The 22698-nt window shown below is 42.7% G+C and overlaps 1 protein-coding gene across 3 annotated transcripts in view; it reads left to right on the forward strand.

Moving 5' to 3' along the window:
* Positions 1-7430: 7430 nt before the first annotated feature.
* The window catches only part of EML5 (EMAP like 5), a 121443-nt gene continuing 106175 nt past the window's right edge, over positions 7431-22698 (forward strand). For all 3 annotated transcript variants that reach the window (XM_056851056.1, XM_056851057.1, XM_056851058.1), the window contains exon 1: positions 7431-7627. In XM_056851056.1, coding sequence (XP_056707034.1) covers positions 7431-7627 — 197 coding nt within the window. The remainder of the gene's footprint in view (positions 7628-22698) is intronic.

The following is a 22698-nucleotide window of genomic DNA, read 5'->3' on the forward strand; positions in this document are numbered from 1 at the left end:
CCCTTTTGGTTTGTGCCCCCAGAAATTGGATACTTGAAAGGGATCTGAAACTAAGACATGTTAGCTGCATAGTATGGATTTTGCTCTCCCCTTTGGGGTGACAGTGTTACGTGGTTGCTCAGCAGTAATAAGTGTCCTCTCTTTGCCTCTCCTACCATCAAGGTGCAACACTGTATGTTCTATGTGTCCACATCAGAGACCTGTGCCACATACCTTACCTACTGAGCTATGGTGCATCCTGGATGGAATTTATGTAGTGTTGGGGAGGGGTACGGAACAGGAGGATTGGCCACCTCTGGGGAGATGAGTGCTTGGCTGTAGCTGGCATCCTATGCTACACTGGGGTTTGTGGGCAGGGACTTGCCAGTGTGGGTGCATTTTGACTTTCCCACTGTTTATGTGCCTATGGACTACATTGTGGTTTTTGCTGGCATAACTTTCTGCTGGTTCTTGGGAGCGTCACCTGGCTGGGTGGCTAAGGCAGTGTTTCCCAACCTGTGGGTCAGGAGCCAAAAGTGGGTCACGAAGCCTCTGAAAGTGGCTTGCAGGCCAGCCCTCCCTAATGGCGGCTGCTGCCCTTTGCATCCATCTCTGTCTTTTCTCCTCGCCAACTTCTCACATTCTCATCTCTGCGTCTCTCTTTGTGATAATAATGAAGGGGGAAAGCCCATCTGGAAACTAGTAACTTCATGATAGTAGCTGAAAGAAGGGGGGGGGGTTGGAGAGTAGGTGGGAGCCATTCCAATTGCCATGGAAAAACCAGAGGAGGATAGAAAGGGGCATGTTCCTGTGTGGGTTCTGTCTTGGTGCTTCTCCTTCAGCAGCCCAACCTCTTGCTTTAACCCAATACACCCCAAGCACCCCTCCTCAAACTCCAGCTCTGGCCCAGCTGGCAGAGGAGGACATGAACTCCCATTTGCTTGGGAGGCACTGGCACCCTTTGTGTGATGTTTGTTGGTTTCTCAAAAGATCTGTTTGGGCACTATAGAAGAAGAGTTGGTTTTTATATGCCGACTTTCTCTACCACATAAGGAAGAATCAAACTGGCTTACAATCACCTTCCCTTCCCCCTCCCCACAACAGATACCCTGTGAGGTAGGTGGGGCTGAGAGAGCTATAACTAGCCCAAGATAACCCAGCTGGTTTTATGTGGAGGAGTGGGGAAACAAATCCAATTCACCAGATTAGCCTTCATTGCTCATGTGGAGGAGTGGGGAATCAAACCCAGTTCTCCAGATCAGAGTCCACCGCTCCAAACCACCACTCTTAACCACTACACCATGCTGGCTCTCTATAGAAAATGGAATTCTGGAATAGATGGATGTCAAGTTTGACTCCTTGTGCACTTTCACTCCCCTTCCCCAGGATTGTGCTGTTAAAATATGTAGTTTAGTGACACATTTATATGCATCAAATATTTACAAATATAAATATTATATGAGATTTAGACTAATGAGCCTGGAGTGTTTTAGTTATACAGAAATATCCAAAAAAACAAGAAAAAATGAATAATGCATTTAAGGTTTATATCATTTAGATCACATTATGATAAGCTGGAACCAGCTCTTCAATTGCTGTCACAAAACTAGAATTTAGAAGAGTTCTATATTTAGTTCTGCTGCACTTCTGAATCGATTTCATCTGAGAGATGGAAATCAGATTTTCCATGAAAGAACACTGGTAGGAAAGGCAACGAAATTTAATCACCCTGCCTTTATGCACTTCATTTAGTGCCACTGAAGCTTTTGCATACAGTACAAGTTGATTGTGTTCCATGTAGATTGTCAACCTAAACAAGTTGGATTACGGTACATCCATTCATGAACAATAGACCAGCAGTGCAAAGATGGAAACAAGCCATGGAAACTGACAGTGCAATCCTTCACTGAGTTATATCCTTCTACATTGATTGACGTCAATGGGCTTTGAAGGGTGTAACTCTGCTTAGGATTGCACTGTCAGTTCTTTTGCACCTGGTGATTTTGAAGTTTGAGTGCATGTGTGTTAAGTGCTGTCAAGTTGCTTCTGACTCATGGCTACCCTATAAATCAGTGTCCTCCAATACATCCTATCGTTAATAGCCTTGCTCTGGTTTTGCAAGCAGAGAGCCTTGGCTTCCTTTATTGAATCAATCCATCTCATGTTGGGTCTTCCTCTTTTCTTGCTGCCTTCATCTTTTCCTAGCATTATTGCCAGTGCGGTGTAGTGGCTAAGTGTAGTGGACTTTAATTTGGAGAACTGGGTTTGATTCCCCATTCCTCCTTATGAGCAGCGGACTCTAATCTGGTGAACCGGGTTGGTTTCCCCATTCTTCCACATGAAGCCTGCTGGGTGACCTTGGGCTAGTCACAATTCTCTCAGCCCCACCTACCTCACAAGATGTCTGTTGAGGGGAGGGGAAAGGAAGGTGATTGTAAGCTGCTTTGAGACTCCTTAAAGATAGAGAAACTCGAGGTATAAAAACCAACTCTTCTTCTTTTCTGGTGAGTTACTGTAAGGGAAAAAATGTGAATAATGTTGGAAAACTCTTCTGACTAATAGCAAATAGTCAAAATTTTTAAGTGATGGATGCCACATTGGTTACCAAATTCAGGATACATTTTTTGCAGTGACTAGCAGAAGCATGAAGTAATAATTTTGCTGTCATTGATATCAGGTATTCTTTGGTTTCAAATCTTCAGTACAGCACCCTGTAGATTAATAATTATAAGCAAAATGAAACCATTTATGACTCTAGCATTTGTCATCAAACTTCTGAATTTGTTCTTACAAATAATACGTTATGTTATATTATTAATCTAGAACAACAGGGCTCAGAAAGTCCTCTATATGGGTCTTTGGAGAGCTGCTACCAGTGAAAAGTAAACAATGGTTAGCTGGACCACTGCTCTGAGTTAACATAAGAACATAAGAAAGGCCCTGCTGGATCAGACCAAGGCCCATCAAGTCCAGCAGTCTTCACACAGTGGCCAACCAGGTGCCTCTAGGAAGCCACAAACAAGACGAGTGCAGCAGCACCATCCTGCTTGTGTTCCACCACACCCAAAATAATAGGCATGCTCCTCTGATACTAGAGAGAATAGGTATGCAGCATGACTAGTATCCATTTTAACCAATAGCCATGAATACCCCTCTCCTCCATGAATATGTCCAGTCCCCTCTTAAAGCCCTCCAAGCTGGCAGCCATCACCACATCCTGGGGCAGGGAGTTCCACAATTTAACTGTGCGTTGTGTGAAAAAATACTTCCTATTATCTGTTTTGAATCTCTCACCCTCCAGCTTTAGCAGACGACCCCGTGTTCTAGTATTATGGGACAGGGAGAAACCTCTCCCTGTCCACTCTCTCCAAACCATGCATAATTTTATAGACCTCTATCATGTCTCCCCTCAGCCGCCTTCTTTCCAAGCTAAACAGCCCTAAGCGTCTTAACCGCTCCCCATAGGACAGTTGCTCTAGCCCCCTAATCATTTTGGTTGCTCTTTTCTGCACCTTCTCAAGCTCTGTAATATCCTTTTTTAGGTGTGGTGACCAGAACTGTACACAGTATTCCAAGAGTGTTCTCACCATAGATTTGTACAAGGGCAGTATGATATCAGTTGGTATAAGGTAGGTATAAGGTATAAGTTGGTATAAGGTAGCTTTGCATATTAATATATTAGAAAGCCTGCAGATGTTTTCCATTGTTCTGGAGATACTGTCTTCTTAGTTGCAGAGTAGGTGTCAAGTGAATTCCATCAAATAGAAGATGACAGATTCACTGTGCCATTCATTACCAGCTCCACTGGAGAACAGCGTCACTGGATGATCCATGTCAATCAGCAGGTTTCCATGTTAGCCAAGTGCCACCTGCACTCTAGTCATTCCACCCACAGTTCTTCTTCTGTATTCGAATGGGCCAAAGTTTTTGCTGCATGCTTGGAAAATTCATATAGAAATTGGCAACATGACTCAGCCTTAGTGAAGGCTTTAAAAAGCAAAATCTGTACTGGCTGTTGCTTGAAAAAGTGTGCTGTGTACAACACTGAACAGCAAACCTGTATTTAACTTAGTAGCATACACAGTAGCTGTTTGAAATAAATATACAGTGAATCACTAAGTAACAGTCACTACAATACACCTAATTAATGTCATTGTGTTTGATGCAGAACATAGGCAAGTATTATGCCACTACTATGAATCCAAGTTGTTCCTAATCTGACAATTAGTTTTAAGTCCTTGGTGCTCCAGGAGTTATATTTGGAGTTCTGGGTTGTGGTAGTGGCCTGGAATACATCCCTTTGTAGTATTTGAGGCAGCTTTTTTGAGAGGCCGATTTTACCAGTGTGGTGCCTCTGTAACTTTAAGGCTATACTGCTGTTGTAAACTCTTTGTGGGGCACCTTTCTCTTGGCTGGTACAGAAATAGGACAGCCCATTTCCTTACAGAGCATGCTGCTGAAAGTATGCAGTATTCATGCTCCAGTTTGGGTGCTTCCATTTGTTTTAGGCAAAATTCATTGCACTGGTTTAGAGCTTTAACATTGTGTGTGTGTGTTGTAAAGATTTACTACAATTAGTCTTTCAATGTAAACCTTGATTTTTTTCTTAAGGTTCTGAGTTTATGTGTGTGTGTGTGTGTGTGTTAAGTGTCGTCAAGTTCCTTCTGACTTATGGCAAACCCATGAATTAATGTTCTCCAAGATGTGCTGTCATTAACAGCTTGCAAACTGAGGGCTGTGGCTGCCTTTATAGAGTCAATCCATGTCATGTTGGGTCTTCCTCTATTTCTACTGCCTTCAACTTTTCCTAGCATAATTGTCTTGTCCAGTGACTCTTGTCTTCTCATGTGACCAAAGTACCATGTGTGTGTGTTAAGTGCCGTCAAGTCGCTTCCAACTCATAGCGACCCTATGAATGAAAGTCCTCCAAAATGTCCTATCTTTGACAGCCTTGCTCAGATCTTGCAAATTGAAGGCTGTGGCTTCCTTTATTGAGTCAATCCGTCTCTTGTTGGGTCTTCCTCTTTTCCTATTGCCCTCAACTTTTCCTAGCATGACTGTCTTTTCCAGTGACTCTTGTCGTCTCATGACGTGACCAAAATACGACAGCCTCAGTTTAGTCATTTTAGCTTCTAGGGTCAGTTCAGGCTTGATTTGATCTATAACCCACTGATTTTTTTTTTTTTGGTGGTCCATGGTATCTGTAAAATTTTCCTCCAATACCACATTTCAACGGAATCTACTTTCTTCCTGTCAGCTTTCTTAATTGTCCAACTTTCACACCCATACATATTAATGGAGAATACTACTAACATTATGAGGCCAACGTAATTAAGGGAATGCCTCTGTCCATCTCAAATGATCTCTAAGTTCAAAGGCAGAGAGTCTCTTGAGTTTACTGTTTGCCAAGTTTAAATTGCAAAGATATATGACAAAACATTCTCAATTGTTGAACTCCTCTACACTGGAGATTTGCCAAAATCCGAGTCTGATTTTATTACCTTTTTATTTGCACAGATTTTTGATGGTGGCCTGTGTGCAAGTAGTGGTGGTAATGGTGAAGGTTAGCATTCATTATGTTTTATCTATAAATCCTTTTTACTGCATAGTGTATATGCTGTGGACTGCTATCTTATGCAGTCGTTTGCAGGTACGAGGCATTTAAATCAATGAATCACAGAGAGCTGCTTTATATTGATTCAAACCATTGTTCTAGCAAGGTCAGTATTGTTTAATCTGACCGACAATGGCTCCTTGAGTCTCCGATGGCGTTATTTCAGATCACATACTGCCTGATCCTTTCTAATTGGAGATGCGGGAGATTGAATCTAGGACCTTCTGCAACAGCTCTACCACTCCCAAGTGCATGTAGGACTGCATCCTTGATAGATTGGGTAACAACAACTGTAACAATAATACCCACACAACTTCTCCTGTCCTTTAACCAGAAGTCAGATCAAAAACCATGGGAAGATAAAACGTGAACAACACTACATTCAGCACCATGGAGAGCGTAAAAAGCCTCTCGGTGAACAAAGGCCGTTTATGCAGGGGAGGTTTTGCCTTGGGTTTGCAGCTTTGTAGATGCACATTTCCCCCATCCAGATTCTCAGAACTCTGCATGGGGGATTGTTTTTTGAGTTTTGAGAACTCCGATGGGGAAAATGTGGCTCTACAGAGCGGCAAATCCAAGGCAAAAAACCCCCCGTGCATAAATGGCCAAAGTTTGCCTGGCGTGAGTGATTTCAGGGGACTTGCTCTGCAACAAACGACCACGAGCAGCGAGAGAGTTCAGCGGAATCAATGCTATTCCTATCGGGGTTTTGCGAAGTCCCTGGCGGTGGGTGGGTTGTCATTGTGACCCGAACAGGGGTCTAGTCATCGGCTTTTTAAAAGCCTCGGTTTTTCCTAGTCCAGCTGAAGCGGCGAGAAAGGGTGGACGTTATGTTTGCGCTTGGACTTGGTGAGGGGAAGCGGGGAAGCCCTTTCCCCTCACCTCACGCCCAGGGCGACATAGGGAACGTTTGGCTTTAAATACAAAAGCGGACGAAGCGACGAGATTGATTCTCGGGACCGGGCGACAGGGCCTTCCCCACTTCAGTCAAGCGGGGAGGTTGGGGGGGGGGGGAAGGGAGGGCCGCCATTCCTGCGGACTTGTGCTTTCCGGGTCCTTTCGCGTCCTTCGCAGCCGAGCGGCTTTGAACCGCAGGGCGCTCTTGTCCTCCCCGCCCGCCCCCCCCCCCACTCCACCTCACACGCGCCCTTTTCCGTGAGGGCGAGAGAGCCATTTTGTTCCGCCCCTCCCCCCACCCCCTTCGCGCCCTTTTCCGTGAGGGCAGGGTAGCCGTTTCACCGCATCCCTCTCCACAGTCCGAGGGGTGGGGGTGGGGGCGGTGAAAGGAAAGCCGCGCGGAGACCCCTTCCGCCTGTTGAAAAGGCGCCATGAGGGGAGGCCGGCGACGAGGGCGAGAGCGTCCGCGCAGCCGCAGAGCGCCGAAAGCGGCAGCGGCGGCGGCGGCGGCAGCGGCGGGTGGGGGCGGGGAAGGGCCTTGACGTCGCGGGCGGAGCGCGAGGCGAGCCGGAGCGCGGCGGGGCGCTGAGGCGGGGAAGGGGCAGGGATTTCTGTGGGCTCGGAGCTGCCGCCGCCGCCGCCGCCGCCGGGCCCAGCGGGCGGATGGTGGCCGGCGAGGAGCCGTGTGGCCGCGCAGCCCTGTCCAGCAGCATGAGGCAGAGGCGAGCCCAGCGCGGTCCGCGGCGCCCTCTGTGAGGAGGACCGACTGGCGGCGGCGGCTGACGGGGGGAGGCTCCATGGCGGCGGGCAGGGATTAAGCGAGGCGGGAGGGAGAGGCCGATCCCGGCGGCGGGAGCGGGGGCGCGCCGCCGACGCCTCCCTCGCTCCCTCCCTCTGGAGCTCCGGGCGGGGAGGGGGCCCCGAAGCGGGAAGGCGGGCCATGGCCGACCGGAGCCCCCCGAACTGCCACCTGAGGCTGGAGTGGGTCTACGGCTACCGGGGCCACCAGTGCCGCAACAACCTCTACTACACGGCGGCCAAGGAGATCGTGTACTTCGTGGCGGGCGTCGGGGTGGTCTACAGCCCCCGCGAGCACCGGCAGAAATTCTACCTGGGGCACCAGGACGACATCATCAGGTAGGTAGGCATGGACCCCCCCACCCCCTCCCCCCACACACACGCACGCCCTTTCCCCTCCCCCCTCTCTGCAGGGATCCCTGTCACAGGACGGCGCGCTCGGTGGCCTCAGACAGCCGCGTCCTGCCTCTCTCTCTCTCTCTCTCTTCCCCCTCCCCCCGCTCTCCGCTCGGAGAAACACAGCAGCGACGTGCAGGCGCCCTCCTTAGGGCATCGGGTCCTCGGCTGATCCCTGGGCGAAAACGCATGGGAGGTTTGGCCGCTCTCTAAATGCACATTTTCCCCAGCCGAATTCTCAAAAAGAAGCCCCCCCCCCCCCTGCAGAGTTTTTGAGAATTCAGGTGGGGGGAAATGTGCATCTAGAGAGCGGCAAATCCAAGGCGAAGCCTCCCGTGCGTTTTCGCCAGATGCACTGGGGTTGCTCTTCGGGATTCTTCATGGGGACTGTGTGTGTGTGTGTGGGGGGGGGGGGTTTCATGGCAAGAGACTAACAGAGGTGGTTTGCCAGTGCCTTCCTCTGCACAGCAACCCTGGACTTCTTTGGTGGTCTCCCATCCAAATACTAACCAGGGCTGACCCTGCTTAGCTTCTGAGATCTGACGAGATCAGGCTTACCACTGGACAGTTAGGTGGCATTAGCTGTATCTGATTTCCCGATATATTTCCCTTGAACTTCAGTCTTTCCTTTTGAATGATCTTTCTGGCATACAACAAATGGCGAGCGGTGTAAATGCCATGTGTGTACCCTTGAAAAGTACAAGCATCCATAGAAACTCGATTTCATTTAAAAAGTAAGACCCCTTTCCAGCCCATATGGCTGCAGGATTTGTGGGCAGGGTCTGATAAAATCTTGGTTGCTTAGAAGGGGTTGCACTGGCCAGGGGATGGGTTTTGAGTGATCTGCATATTTCTTTGCTCCTGGTGTGTCCTCCCTTTCACAGGCTCTTTCCCCCCCTTGGCTGCAGTTCTGCTCTCTTGTTCTTGACCCGGCAAATAGTCTGGGTGTGATCTTGACTCCAATGTCAAGGGCAGTGCCAATAAGCAGTGGTATATTTCCTCCCGCTCTTGGGGGAGGGAGAAAGGAAAAGTTTGGGTCCATGTGCATTTGGCTGGTGTGTGTTTGTTAAAAAGCGCCAAATTCAGAATCCATTTTTTAATTCTATAAATACCCTTTTGCATTCAGTGTCCAGGTTTCGTAATCCACCTCTACTTCTTTCTGCTTGTCTCTGTTGTGTGCACACACATCTGTTATCAGTGATCCGGAATGTTGCAGTGGGTGAGATCAACTGAGGACAGACTCTTAGTTTCATCCTTATGGCAGGTTCAGACATCAGAAGCATACGGCATTCTTAGGCTCCTGTCTTCCCCCTGTACCAATAAAATTCGTTCCCCTTGGAAATTTGCTGAAGCCCAAGCTTGAACATATTCCTGAAGCTTTTATTATAAGCTCTCTCTGTGTCATCCGAAGCAGGTTTACTCAGAATCTTACTCATCTAGTCGGTTGGGCTTACTCCAAGGAAAGTGTTCTTGGGTTTGCACTATGAATTTCTGGAGGGGCTGAAAGGTGTTGTGGTAATGTTAAACCTCTCCCTAAAATTTGGATCTGGATATATGTGATTCTTTTCATTCATTTGTATGATGTGCACTGAGGTGATTTGGATCATATTTGCCAACTTTGTCTCCCCCCTCCTGCCCCCCATCCCATGCTGCAACAAAAATCTGACCTATGCTGGCACTGCAGTACCATATACTTCCTGTCTTTGCTTCAGGTCATGGATTTTCCTGAATCTCTCTGGTTTGTTCAAGTCACTAAACTTAAAAAACAACAAAAACCTTCTTACACATTATGTAACTGTGACCCAATTCTGCAGCATTAAATATTATCTATATTTGTGTCAATACAGCTGTAGTATATGTGACTATGTAATCACAGTTGTCTAGTATTGGCTTTCATAGTTAAGGCAGAATTGCCAAATGATCTTAGAAAGGGATATAAAACCTTGGAAGTAAGTACTATTAATTATATATAATCTGTTTAGTGATTTAATATATAGTGATAATTGAAGAAGCTGAATATTGAATATTTGAAGCTGTTTTGCTCTGATAGTTGATGTTTATGTGTATTTTACATACACAAAATCCGGCAGTTGTGGATCCCTAGCAAGATACAGATAATTGCTTCCCAGTGAATTTTAAGCTTAGGTGATCTATTTTTGTGTTAAATGATGATTTGGGAAGTTTTAGTTAAATATCAGAATAAACGAACCATTGATTTGAAAGAATCTAAATCAGTTTCTGAGTGATGTTATTTCTCATTAATGCATTTTGACTCTGTAACAGACATTTTATCTTTGGTTATTTGTATTCCTGATTGTTTGCAACTGGAGTAACTCCCAAACATCCATTGGTACCTCAAGAAGACAACAGAATATATTTGCGTTTGCCCCATAAAATACCACTGGATAGTTGGGTGGCATTAGCTGTTCTAATTTCTTGATATGTTTCTCTTGAATTCCAGTCTTTCCTTTTGAATGATCTATCTTGCATACAACAAATGATGAGCAGTGTAAATGTCATGAGTGTATACTGAAAAGTACAAGTGTCCATAGAAACTCAATTTCATTTTAAAAGTAAAATGACTTTCTAGCCCATATGGCTGCAAAATTTGTGGCCAGTGTCTGATAAAATCTTGGGTGCTAAGAAGGGTTTACACTGGCCAGGGGATGGGTTTTGAGTGATCTTCATATTGCTTTGCCCTTTTTGAGCAGATGCAGTATAAAACAAGGGCAGAAAGGTGGGGTATGCATTTTGTAAATAAATAAAAATAAATTATCCCATTCTGTGGCTCAAGTTTTTGTCTTGCCCTGGTCTCGTGGCTAAAGCCCACACACACCTAGTTGCAGAAGTAGCAGCAAATTGTGTGGGCTTGATTCCAAATAGATCAGATGTTTACTGTGATGTTGGTCCAACAGTAAAAGCCAAGAACACAATAATGCACAATGGATTGTGTACTTCAGTACAAAACTAGCAGTGGAGCTGTCTATTGGGAACACTAACAGCAGGTCAATGGAGCTGTCCAGCCAGGTATCTAGGGCTAAACGCAGAATATATGCAAGTGGGGGTAGCGGGGTTTCAGCAGATTCCAGATTCTGGAATCTGGCAGGTTCCACCATTAGATCAGTGAGTGTCCCAGGACTGCCTTTAGGATTGGTTAAGCTTCTCTTAGAGCCCCATGGCACAGAGTGGTAAGCTGTAGTACTGCAGTCCAAGCTCTGCTCATGACCTGAGTTCGATCCTGATGGAAGTTGGTTTCAGGTAGCCGGCTCAAGGTTGACTCAGCCTTCCATCCTTCCGATGTCGGTAAAATGCATACCCAGCTTGCTGGGGGTAAAGGGAAGATGACTGGGGAAGGCACTGGCAAACCACTCCTTAGCAAAGTCTGCCTTGGAAACGTCGGGATGTGACGTCACCCCATGGGTCAGGAATGACCGCTTGCACAGGGGACCTTTACCTTTTAAGCGTCTCTTGTTTTCATTAGTAAACATGGCCACTCTTCTGGGGCTGAGAAGCTCCTGTCCAGATGCCTGAGTCCTAGTGACTCCGCCTACCCTGAGGATGTCCCACCAGGTTCAGGCTCTTCTGGTTGGTAGCTGATGACAAAATTATATCCAGATTTCCTTAATCTGCATAATTTATACAGTTTCTGAAGCTTTCTTTTCTTGGTGCAAAACATTTACTTTTAATGCATGACAATGGTGACACGTGTCTGTATCATCAATATTTCAGTGTTTTAAAGCAACTACTGAAAACCAGTAGGCAGCAGACCTGCTGAGGGAATACATTTATTTATTTATTTATTTATTTATTTATTTATTTATTTATTATATTTCTATGCCACTTCTTCAGAGTCTTGCTTGAGGCATCTTACAATTAAAAAAACATCACAATATACAAACATTAGACATAAGCAGCAGAAAAGGTTTCTATAAAACAGAACCAGACAATTTAAAAGCTGGTATCATAAAACCACTAATTAAAAGCTTGGGTTAAAAGATGTATTTTGGCCTGGTGCCTAAAATAAAGTAAAGTAGGCCCCAGGTGAGCCTTAATGTTCATAACTCTACATTGTTTTGTATAACTATGCAACAGCGCTACTACACCGCAGGTTAGGTGAAAATGCCATGAGATCAATGGCCTAGATTTTCTGATGCTGGAATGCATTGTTTATTTGTGATGTAAACAAAGCATGATTTGTATTTGGGTAAAGGAACTATGAATGAAATAAGGTTCTGGTAGAATCCCACCCAGAGTTCTTTAGCTGCTGGAATTTTTGTTAGTCAACAAATTCATTTTTATTTAAAGCATAGATTTGAAAAACATTGACATAATTGTATAGGAGTCATGGAAAATGTGAATGTTACTTATGTTCTTAAAACATTAATTAATGCCTTACTTGAAACACAGATGTATTGTTACAAGGGATTCTGAGAATTTTCACACCAACTCAATTGCTAGATGATCTAACTGTGAACAAATTTATACATGAATTAAGTCGCTTTGCTAGGTTGTATCAGTGTTTTGTTCAAAGTTTGGCTCCATTGCCATGCTGAACAGCTTCGTGGCTGTACAGTAGCCACTTGTGCTACTGGGACATGGCTAGGTTGTGCCTTGGCAGATAAATTACATTTGTAACATATATATTGAAAATTGTGGCTGCTTTTGCCCCTGTGCTGCTGCTATATTTAACATTGGAGAAGAAGGTGCATGTACCCCAGGTTCATATTCAGATCCATTGAAGTAACCTACTTGTCAAGCACATAGTCACTTTGTGGTTCATCCCCTTTCTTCCAGTGCATAATTTAAATAAACTATAGTTAATACATTGTCTGTAGTTTTGTTTTACTTTGTGCCTGTCGCATGACTCAGGAGGCTGCCTAGAGAACTATAGGTCTTCCCATGAAAAATAAATACAGCTTCACTGCAGGAATGTGCATGCATGAATTGATCTGGATCCAGACAACTTGACTGTCATTGGACATTCAGTGATGCTGCCATAACACACATAGAGACACCTAAGTGGTAGGGGTGGAAGCAACTGTGGCAGAGTTGTTTGTAATTGCTCATGTGGAGTTTTTTTCATATTGGGTAAGGGGGTACAATTTTATGGGTCCCCAAAATGGGTACCCCATCCATCCTCCATTGGAAACAATGGAGGAATTATGGAGCTCCATAAAATTGCCCCCCTGACCCAATCTTTACCAATCATGGGGGTTCTTCTAAGGAGAGTCACCAGCAACTATGCTGAAAATTTGGTGCCTCTACTGTTGGATGTAAATATACACTCTCCTCTGTGACCAGATTTATTATCACAAAGTAGAGACGACACCAGGTTTAAGAAGCAAAGGGAGAAAAAAAAGCTTTTTTTATTTTGCCAGGCAAAAGAGGAAGACATTTCAGCCCTTTTTGGGTTCAAAAGTGAAAGTCTCCTAACAGACTCCGCCTAGTTCTCATATTTATACTTTTCCAGAGTTCTTTGTTCTAAGAGGATTTGAATATCTCCTCCTCTCTAATCCACCCTAACTCTGATCTCATTTTGTGGTCACATGTATATGATCTCATCTGTTATTTGGTGATATCCTGTACCAGATACGAAAGATCACCTGCTTTGTTCAGTTTAAGTTAGACAGGACTATTTTCTACTGACTTATATAAATAACCACAGCTTACAAATATAATAGAAAAATAACATTTTTCCAATATGCTAGAATTAAATTAATTAAAAATCTTACACATCCCACAGTCCCCCCTCATGATCAAAATCAAAATTATTTTGAATCTTGATCATTCTATTATATTAACTTGCAATTTTAAAACAATAATGTAGACACAATGTTTCCCTAGCCACTTTTTCTTAACCCAAAGGACCAAATAATACATCAAAATGGCTTTCTAAAAGAGTCTCAAACATCTACTCTTGTTCTTTAGCTAACAATTGTGCTCTGGTTTCCAAGTTTTCAATCATAAGTCTTGTTGATTTTTGAATAAAAATTAAGTTCGCCTGCAGGTTCGACCAACCACTTCGAGCCTCTTGCACTTGAGCTCTCTCTCCAGTTGCAGTGGCTTTGGCTGCCACGACGTCATCTACTGCCCTTCTGATCTCGGCCTCACACGGTGGTAGCACTTTCTTGCATCTGGATTAATGGACCCAGCCTTCCTTTCCATTTACCTTCACTGCGACATCTGTGGTGAAAAGAATTTGGAACGGACCCGTCTACCTGAGCTGGAGAGTAGTATGCTTTTAAGAATTTACAAACACCCAGTCTCCTATTAAAAAAAGAATGGACAACAGAGTTTAGGGGGAGAGGTTGTACAACACAAGCCAGTTTTTGGGTTTCCTTCAAAGCTGCACTTAAAGTTTTTATATAGTTTTTCATATATCTGTTTCCAACCTCTTTATTGGGTGTTCCCTGATTCTAAAAATGCTAAAAGAGACATTCATACAGAGCCTCAAAGGGCAACAACTTGTGTGGCCCCCGGGCTAATATACGGATGCGTGTCAGTGTGATAGGCAATACATCTGACCATTTTAAATTAGTTTTTACACAAATTTTAATTAACATCTCTTTTTAGGGTCTGATTCATTTTTTTTACTGTCCCTGATAACTGGGATCGCCAAGCCATGTAAAAACTATATTTTATTTTCTTTCTTTCTTTTTTTTTTAAACTGTTCTATAACTTCCCTAACAAATAACCCCCTCTGTCTACATATACCCTTTGATATGTTACATGCTTTTGCTATGTGTTTTGTTTTCTGATAGATGCCCTTTCCATTGTATGATTGCAAGAATATTTCTGTTAACCCTGTTCCCCAGATGACTATTTTAGTGTAATTGTGTGAGGATGTGTGTGATGTGTACCCTTAGGCTTTTTTTTCAACCACCCCCCTCTTGTTTCTGTAGTCCCTACTTTTGCCATCCAGTTCCTTTTCTTCTTCAGTGCAGGGCCCTGTAGGTGGTAGTGTAAAAACTGGGGTTAAAGTCATTACCATATCACAGGATGTTGATTTTGCTGTAGTCACTTTTGCCATTTCATCAGCTCTGCAATTTCCTTTGGCCTCCTTGGTATGTCCAGTTTGATGTTATTGTCACCTGTAACTAAATATTGTCCAAAACCTGTAAAATCAAATTTCCATGCTTTACAGCTCCCCACTAGCTGTCAGGACTCCTCGTTCTTTTCAGATGTATTTATATGCTTGTACAACTCCAAAAGCATCTTTGCTGTCAGTATAAATGTTCACAGTCTTACCTGCTGCTTTAAGTAAGGCCTGGTTCAATGCATATAATTCGGCTGCTTGTGCTGAAAATGACGCTGGTAATGGCTTTGCTTCAAGCACTTTGCACTCAGTCACCAGGCTGTATCCACTCTGCCTTTTTCCACTCACCACTCGAGAAGATCCATCAATCCAAATCTCGAGATCTGTGTTGTGGGTAGGCTCATCCACCCGTGCCATGGTGCACATATCTACAGTCTGTAGACAGTCAGTTGTTACAGGCAGCAGACTAGCAGGATTTTTGTAAGCCACTTGGCTCCTTTCCGTTGTAACAAAATAGTCACTGCATGAGGGCAAAACACTCTGATTGGATGTTCAATAGTCAATTTTTTGCTTCCTTCACAGCCAGGGCAGTTGCAGCTACTGCCCTCAAGCATGGAGGCCACTCTTGTGCCACTGGATCCAGCTGTTTTGATAAATAAGCTACAGGTCTTTCAGTTAGCCCACAAGTTTGTGTGAGGACCCCCGCCATGCAACCCTCTTTTTGCAGGTCAGGGATACCCAGAGCTGGTGCTGTCATCAAAGCTTGCTTCAGCTCTTTTTACTTATGTGCATTTTCACGTTCCCACTACAATACTTCTGGTTCCTCATCATGGCATATTTTTATAAAGTCTCTGGTTAGTTTACTATATTCTTTTATCCACTCATGACAAAATTTCAATATTTCCAAGAAGGACCTTAGCTGTTTCTTAGTTTGAGGGAGTGGCATGCGATAAATAGTCTTCCCTGTGTTATTTTGTGTCCCAAATAAATTACTTCCCTTTGGGCTACTTGGAGTTTTTCTTTTGAGACCCTATATTCTTTCTGTCTTAAGAAATTCAGCAATTAGATCGCTCCCTCCAACACCAGCTTTTCTGTTTTTGCAGAGATTATCTGGATTCTTTTACCTCAGGAGAAACAGGTCCTTAGAGTTGGCATCCAGTGGAATGCTAAAAAGGCATTTTTCAAATTTGTCACACTAAACCATACATGGTGTCCTGATGGGGTGTACAGGAAAGTGTGAGGATCTGACACCATTGGATGCCCATGTTGAACAATCTCATTAATTTCCTTTAAATCCTCAACTAATCTCCATCCTCTTCTCTTTCCTTTTCTACCTGGCTTTGGCAATGCCAGAATAGGGATGTTGTCTCCCATTTGTCAGCAACTGCTGTACTACTGGTAATTTTAACTGGCATTTACACTCCCAGTCAAAGGTTACCTGTATGGGTGAAATGTTCAACTGGCCTGCATTGTCATCTTGCACTTACAGCATTCGTTTACAAATAATATATATATACCTTTTTTTTTTTAATTAATGATGCCACTTTTATGTTATAACAACATAAAAACAGAAAAACATAAAATAAAAAGACACTGTCCTTCAGTGTTACTCCTCTGAAGATGCCGGCCACAGCCGCTGGCGAAACGTCAGGAAAGAAAATTCCAAGACCACGGTTACACAGCCCAGATAACCTATGAGAACCAATGAACTTTGACCGTGAAAGCCTTCAATAATACCCTGGCTTTAATTTGACTGTGTTTTAAAACACTTAATATATTAACATGATTTCTCCGTCCCTGGAGAAAACAGGCACCTAGCATCACCAATATCCATCTCATTGAATAACCATAACTATCCTCTCTCTTTATAAACCCTTCTGCTTTCCTCTCTTAAAGTCTTTCCCAACCATACATAACACCTTTCCTCAGCCCTCTTAAGCCACAACACTTGCCCCTTCACAACACACTCAAAACATGCTCTAACTTTCTCATAACTTACTTATTCCCTCATATTAATACACATTGCCTTTCCACCTTGTAAGCATTTCCAGTCTGTTTCTTTTCTTATAAAGTTTTATACAGTTCACAAGACTCTGCTTTCCAAATTCCAAACACTTTTGACTTGACCCCTCCTCCTGCGTTCAGCAAGAGGGCTGGTTCAGTCAGAGTTAACTTAAAATTCCATTTTTTTTAAATTTTGTTTCACATTTTAAACTTCAGAGAAAGAAAGGATCTTCTGTTAACAAAACAGTATTTCTGCCTTGATTTACGACCAGTCTGAGAGAGAGAAGAAGAACAGAAACACTTTGAAGCGGAGAAAGGAGGGGCATGGGGGATTTTTTCTCTTCCAGTCTCTTCCTCAGAAAGAAGACAACCAGATTACTTTTCTCCCAGCAAAGAACAGATTTTCAACAGAAAACAACAACAACACACACAACAAAACCAGACTACTCAAACAATTTGATTTCCTTTCGGCAACACAGTTTGAAGGGAGGAGGGAAATTCCTTTTGGCTGACGCCGTCCAGTATCCCAGGCTGGCCCCATAAAAAAATAAACACGTTAACATTTGTCAAATAATTACATAACCCTTTATAAAATACTTCACAGAAAGAGAGGACATATAAGAGAGGACAAATCACGCTGGACAAGACAAAAGACAAAGCTACGTTCCCTTTTCTAGGCATTTACCTCTTCCAGTGCCCTGGAGGCAACTGGAAAAATTCCGGATCAGCACAGGATTCCACAATCCCTGCTCTTGCTTTTCACACTGACAATAAAATACCATTGGCTGAACCCTCTGTTACAGCCCCCGTTACCATTCCAACTCAGTGGCGTCCCACTGAGCCCCTTATCCATGGTGGCGTTGCTTCTGCCTTCTCCTCTTAGAAGGGCTTACCTCTAAGATCTGCCCCACCATTAAGGTCCCGTAATTCCTTTCCGCGGTTCCTTACCTCCAGCCCGTTGCTTCTCCTGGGTCGGTTTAAAAGTGGGACTCTGCAATTGCACTCACCCCCAGATGCTGTGTCTGCCAAGCTTGAGGACCAGCGAAATCGCCGGGTGCACCTGTCCTACAAAACTTCGACACCCGTCATCTGTGAGCAGTTGACAACCAGATGTCCCATTGGGGTGCCAGAAATCTGTTGGATGTAAATATACACTCTCCTCTGTGACCAGATTTATTATCACAAAGTAGAGACGACACCAGGTTTAAGAAGCAAAGGGAGAAAAAAAAGCTTTTTTTATTTTGCCAGGCAAAAGAGGAAGACATTTCAGCCCTTTTTGGGTTCAAAAGTGAAAGTCTCCTAACAGACTCCGCCTAGTTCTCATATTTATACTTTTCCAGAGTTCTTTGTTCTAAGAGGATTTGAATATCTTCTCCTCTCTAATCCACCCTAACTCTGATCTCATTTTGTGGTCACATGTATATGATCTCATCTGTTATTTGGTGATATCCTGTACCAGATACGAAAGATCACCTGCTTTGTTCAGTTTAAGTTAGACAGGACTATTTTCTACTGACTTATATAAATAACCACAGCTTACAAATATAATAGAAAAATAACATTTTTCCAATATGCTAGAATTAAATTAATTAAAAATCTTACACATCCCACACTACCTTCAAAAACAGCCCCCCCCCCCGAGCCCTGGAAAGATTTCCCATAGGCTACAGTAGAGCCGAAGAGTTAAATTTGAAAGCCCTGCAACCTGGTGCAAATGTGCTGATCGAAGAATTTTTTCCTTTTAAAGGGATCTCTTCCCTTTCTACTGTTGTAGCTGGGGATCCTGAAATGATCCAGAAAAAAGCTGGATTTTTGGCCGTTTCGGGATCAGGATTGCCGGGCACTACTGCTTAAACCACCATTTTTTCTGCTGAAAAAAAGCCAAAAACACCTGTAAGGTATTTTTCTTTCTTTTCTTTGGTTAAGCTTTATCTAATGTACACCCCTAGTCAGGAAGGCTCCCATTCTCCTAGCTTTCCGCAAACTATGCAAAACTGAATGATTCAAGAGGGCTTTTCTACGCAGGCAATAGGGCTTCACAAAGGTACTTGGATAAATGGTCTGTACTACTGTGTATAGTATTCTGTGGGTTCTATCCTGTTGTGTAATTTTGCATCATTTCATGTGTCATGTTAACAATTATATTTTGCTTCAGTTCTGTTTTTTAGACTTCTGGTTAGTTCTGCAATCCAAATCCTATTTCATTGTTTATTGAATATCCCATCTTGTTGATTGTATCGACTCACCCTGTGTAATCCGCCTTGAATCCCAGTGAGAAAGATGAGACTATAAATAACCTAAATAAATAAATTCAAGGTGCTACTTTGCAGTATATATTAAAATTACAAAGTACAGTATGCAAAACTACCTGGGAGTAAGCCCCCCTTTAAAAATGTATTTTGTAATACGTAATACATAACTATGCATAATATGTAATATTATATCCATAAAACAAGAACCTACAGTCTAAACCAGATTCAATATTTCTTTTTTAACTGATCCTTTTAACTAATTGTTATTCCAAAAAGTAATAAAAAGAAACCGAAGTTGTACACACTTATTTTTTGCATGTCTGGAACATATGACGATAGTGAGTAGGAAGGGAAAGGGTGACATAGGAAACTGTAAAGAAGAACAGCCACTTTAAATTCTTGAATAAAACTAGGCATAATTTAAAAAAAAAGATGGAATGACATAAAAGGTACATATTTGTACATTCTAATATACAAAGGAGCCCTGTTAACTTGCTTATTTAATGTCTTTTTACAAGGAAGTTTCATCTAGGTGGATAGCCACCCGAGTTGGTAGGAAATACTAGTATAAATGTGATATTTTATTGATATCAAGTTCTGTTTCCTTTGCCAAGTGTTATTTGTGAGTGAGCAGAGGGAAAAATTGAGCTTGATGGCTTGCCAAGGTATCATTTTCGATTTCTCAGCTTGATAGAATCTCCCCCCCACTCAGCAGCTTAACAACAGTGGTTCATTTAATTGGAAGATTCTGTGACCCTGCTGCTGCTCCAGCATGTTGCTCCCAATTTTCTTTTCTTTCCCTTTTCTTCTTTTGATTTGCTCTTTCTGATTTGTTGGTGACATTTTTTCTTTTATATTTGTTTGTGCTTGCTCTTGGTGCAGCTCTGTGAATGTGCAGTGTTTGTTTTTATGCAGTGGTGGCTGCAGGGAAGGTGGAACAGAAAAAAGGAAGGAGTTACTCATAGAGGGAGCTAGAACAGTAAAAAGGGGGAAGAGAAAGGTTCCTATGAAGCAGACAGTAATTTCCTTCTCTTCCTCAGAAACCCCTGATCCCAAATACTAATACAGCAGTATTGAAAACCCCTGTATTCTCTAATCCACCCTTCCTGTTGCAGCTTCCTTGCTTTTTATTACCTCTGGGCTCATACAGCTTTTGTTTAAAGGTCTGCCTAGGGCTGCAAAAATAGCACCTGCCAGGCCACAATATATTGCTTTCAGCTTGGAGGATCAAAAGATTGGTAAACAGGTCTAAAGTTTGTATACTAAAGGTATAGGTTTGTAACTGTATGCCAAATGTTAGTGTGAAGTGTTTTGTGTATAGCCTGTTGAGTCGGTAAAGTTGGGTGAGAACATTTTAAGTACAACATTTTATGTAGCTATGTATGACTTTTTTATTGGCTGTGAAGAGAACTCTGAGCATCTTGGTCCTTATCAACAATTTCCTCCTTCCAGTGTTGTGGTGATCTGTGAAGAATAAAGGTTGTGACTGACAGCTGTGTTTTCTTGCCAGCTATTTTGAGAGACAAGAGAGGAAGACATTCACTGGCACAAGTTTTTCTTCTTATGTTAATTTGTCCTTCCTCCAGCCCTTTACTTGCCAAGTGTGTTAAATATCACACAAAAGTTCTGCTTCTTTCAGAACTGTTTAGCAAGCAGCTGTTGCTTTTCTATAGAGAAAAATTCTGGCCTGCTGATAAGGCATAGAAGAGAAGAGGCTGCTTTTTATGATGTTGTAGTTTATATTTATTCGGAGACTGAAATTTCAGCACAGTTTTTGCTATGCATGAGGGATCATGTCACAGTGTTCTTTTAGTTACCTGTCAAAGGTCAATTGTAGAACTCTGTACTGTTCAGTTGTAGACTGTGGTTGTAGATAAACTTGAGGTAAACAATCTCCTTTTGGCCAACAGTTATGTTGTCTTGTTCTCATCAAGAATAGTACATGTATAACTTACCTCTACAACTAGAAAATCTTTTACAGTTTCCCAGGTAGACAGATCAGGAGAAATCATGATTATGACCACATAACATCAGACCACAGCTCCCTGAAAGAAAGTCAGTTAGTCTGGCAGAACTTGATTCTTCTGGGTTTGTGTTCAGAAAAGCAGGAAGGCAAGGGCAGAAGGATCTTTAGAAAACTGAAGATTTCTTAAAAGGATGCCTACTGATCCCCAGCATTCAAAAATAAGACAGGACATGGGACATGTCTTTTGTAATGTATTGATTTAGCTGCAAGGCATGGTAGATTCAAGAAGGGGCTCACCTTACATGTAGTGTATGAACTTCCCTGAAAGGCCCATATCACATTTTAAAAAGTACTTTTCCTATGCATATTGGAAAGGGAGGTTTTACTGACTGTACTTGTTCCAAACCAAGTTAACAGATACCAGTCTGATCAGGGAGCCTCTTGAAAAACAAAGTGAATACAGTTAGTTTGTATCTTATAAAAATATCATTAAGGAAAATGCAAAAAAAATTGCAAGAGAAACGGTTCCTGATCAGTTATCTAGATTTGTTCCAAATGCAACAAACCAGAGTTAGATGAGAGTGGAAACAGATGTTTAATTAGATATGGAGCTGCTGCTGCTGTGGCTGCTCCATGCATTTTTCTCCCTTTTTCTTTGTTTAACATAATGTGAAGTTGCCTTGTTCCTGCTGCCACCAGTCAGTGTTGTGAACTTGGGTTGGGCAGTACCCAGCATAATTCCTGTTATGTTGACTTCGATGTTGCCAAGAAAAGAGAGACAGAAATATGGAGTTGTGGCAGCTTTCTGTGTCTCATAACATCTAGTTCTGCTTTGAGTCATCCCATATCTCCGGTGGCCCATAGTCTGCCTCTCTATAGAGAATGTTAGTTCCTAATAGCACTGCTTTGCACAGTGATGATAGGGATCAAGAATCAAAATGTTTTGTTTTTCTCTGATTCTTGTGATAATGTTTATTTTCCCACTCTGGCTTATTTTTTCATGTGTGTTATTCTTGCAGTACAGTCCTAAGCAAAATTATACTCTTCTGAAGCCATTGACTTCAGTGGCCTCACTAGGGTGTAACTCTGCTTAGGGCTGCACTGTTGTTGACTGTAGTAGTGCAAATACAAAATATGTTTGTATGTGTCTGAGAGTGTGATGATGTTCCTTATTTTGCATATTTTGCATATCCTCTTACATGAGGATATACCAAATAAGATTGCAGATTTGTGCATCTCATATTCCTTCTACCCAATTCTTCACTTAGTTGTCCTCCCTTGCCTGTCATCAAGCAATATTAAAGTCCCACTTGCTATGTAGGTATGGAAGTTACAGTGAGCAAGAAAAGCAGAGGAAGAACGGCTGGGAAATATGGTGGATGCACATCTCATCTCCCTTTACAACATTAAAGGGTGGATGTGATTCTTCAGGTTGTGATCTTACAAATATCTCAGTTTCATCAGTAAACTGCTCAGTGTTTCTAGATTGTTTCTTAACTAATCGGTCATACATTTTTGAACCACATTTCTAGCTTTTCAAAGTACCTTCCTTAGATTTAGTCTGTGGGCAAGATCAGAGGCAGTATCAGGTAAGGTGGCAAAACTTCTTGATGTTTTTCTGAAAGGCGTATGTCTATGTATTATGTTTTGAAGTGATAACACATTCTGATTGGTTGCTTAAGCTTTTTATGATGTCATCAAGATAGCCGAAGCCAGTTTTTCCTACCTTTCCTAATTTAAGCTGTCACTTGTGAAC

This window comes from Euleptes europaea, chromosome 6 (assembly GCF_029931775.1).
Source record: "Euleptes europaea isolate rEulEur1 chromosome 6, rEulEur1.hap1, whole genome shotgun sequence".
NCBI classification, from domain to species: domain Eukaryota; kingdom Metazoa; phylum Chordata; class Lepidosauria; order Squamata; family Sphaerodactylidae; genus Euleptes; species Euleptes europaea.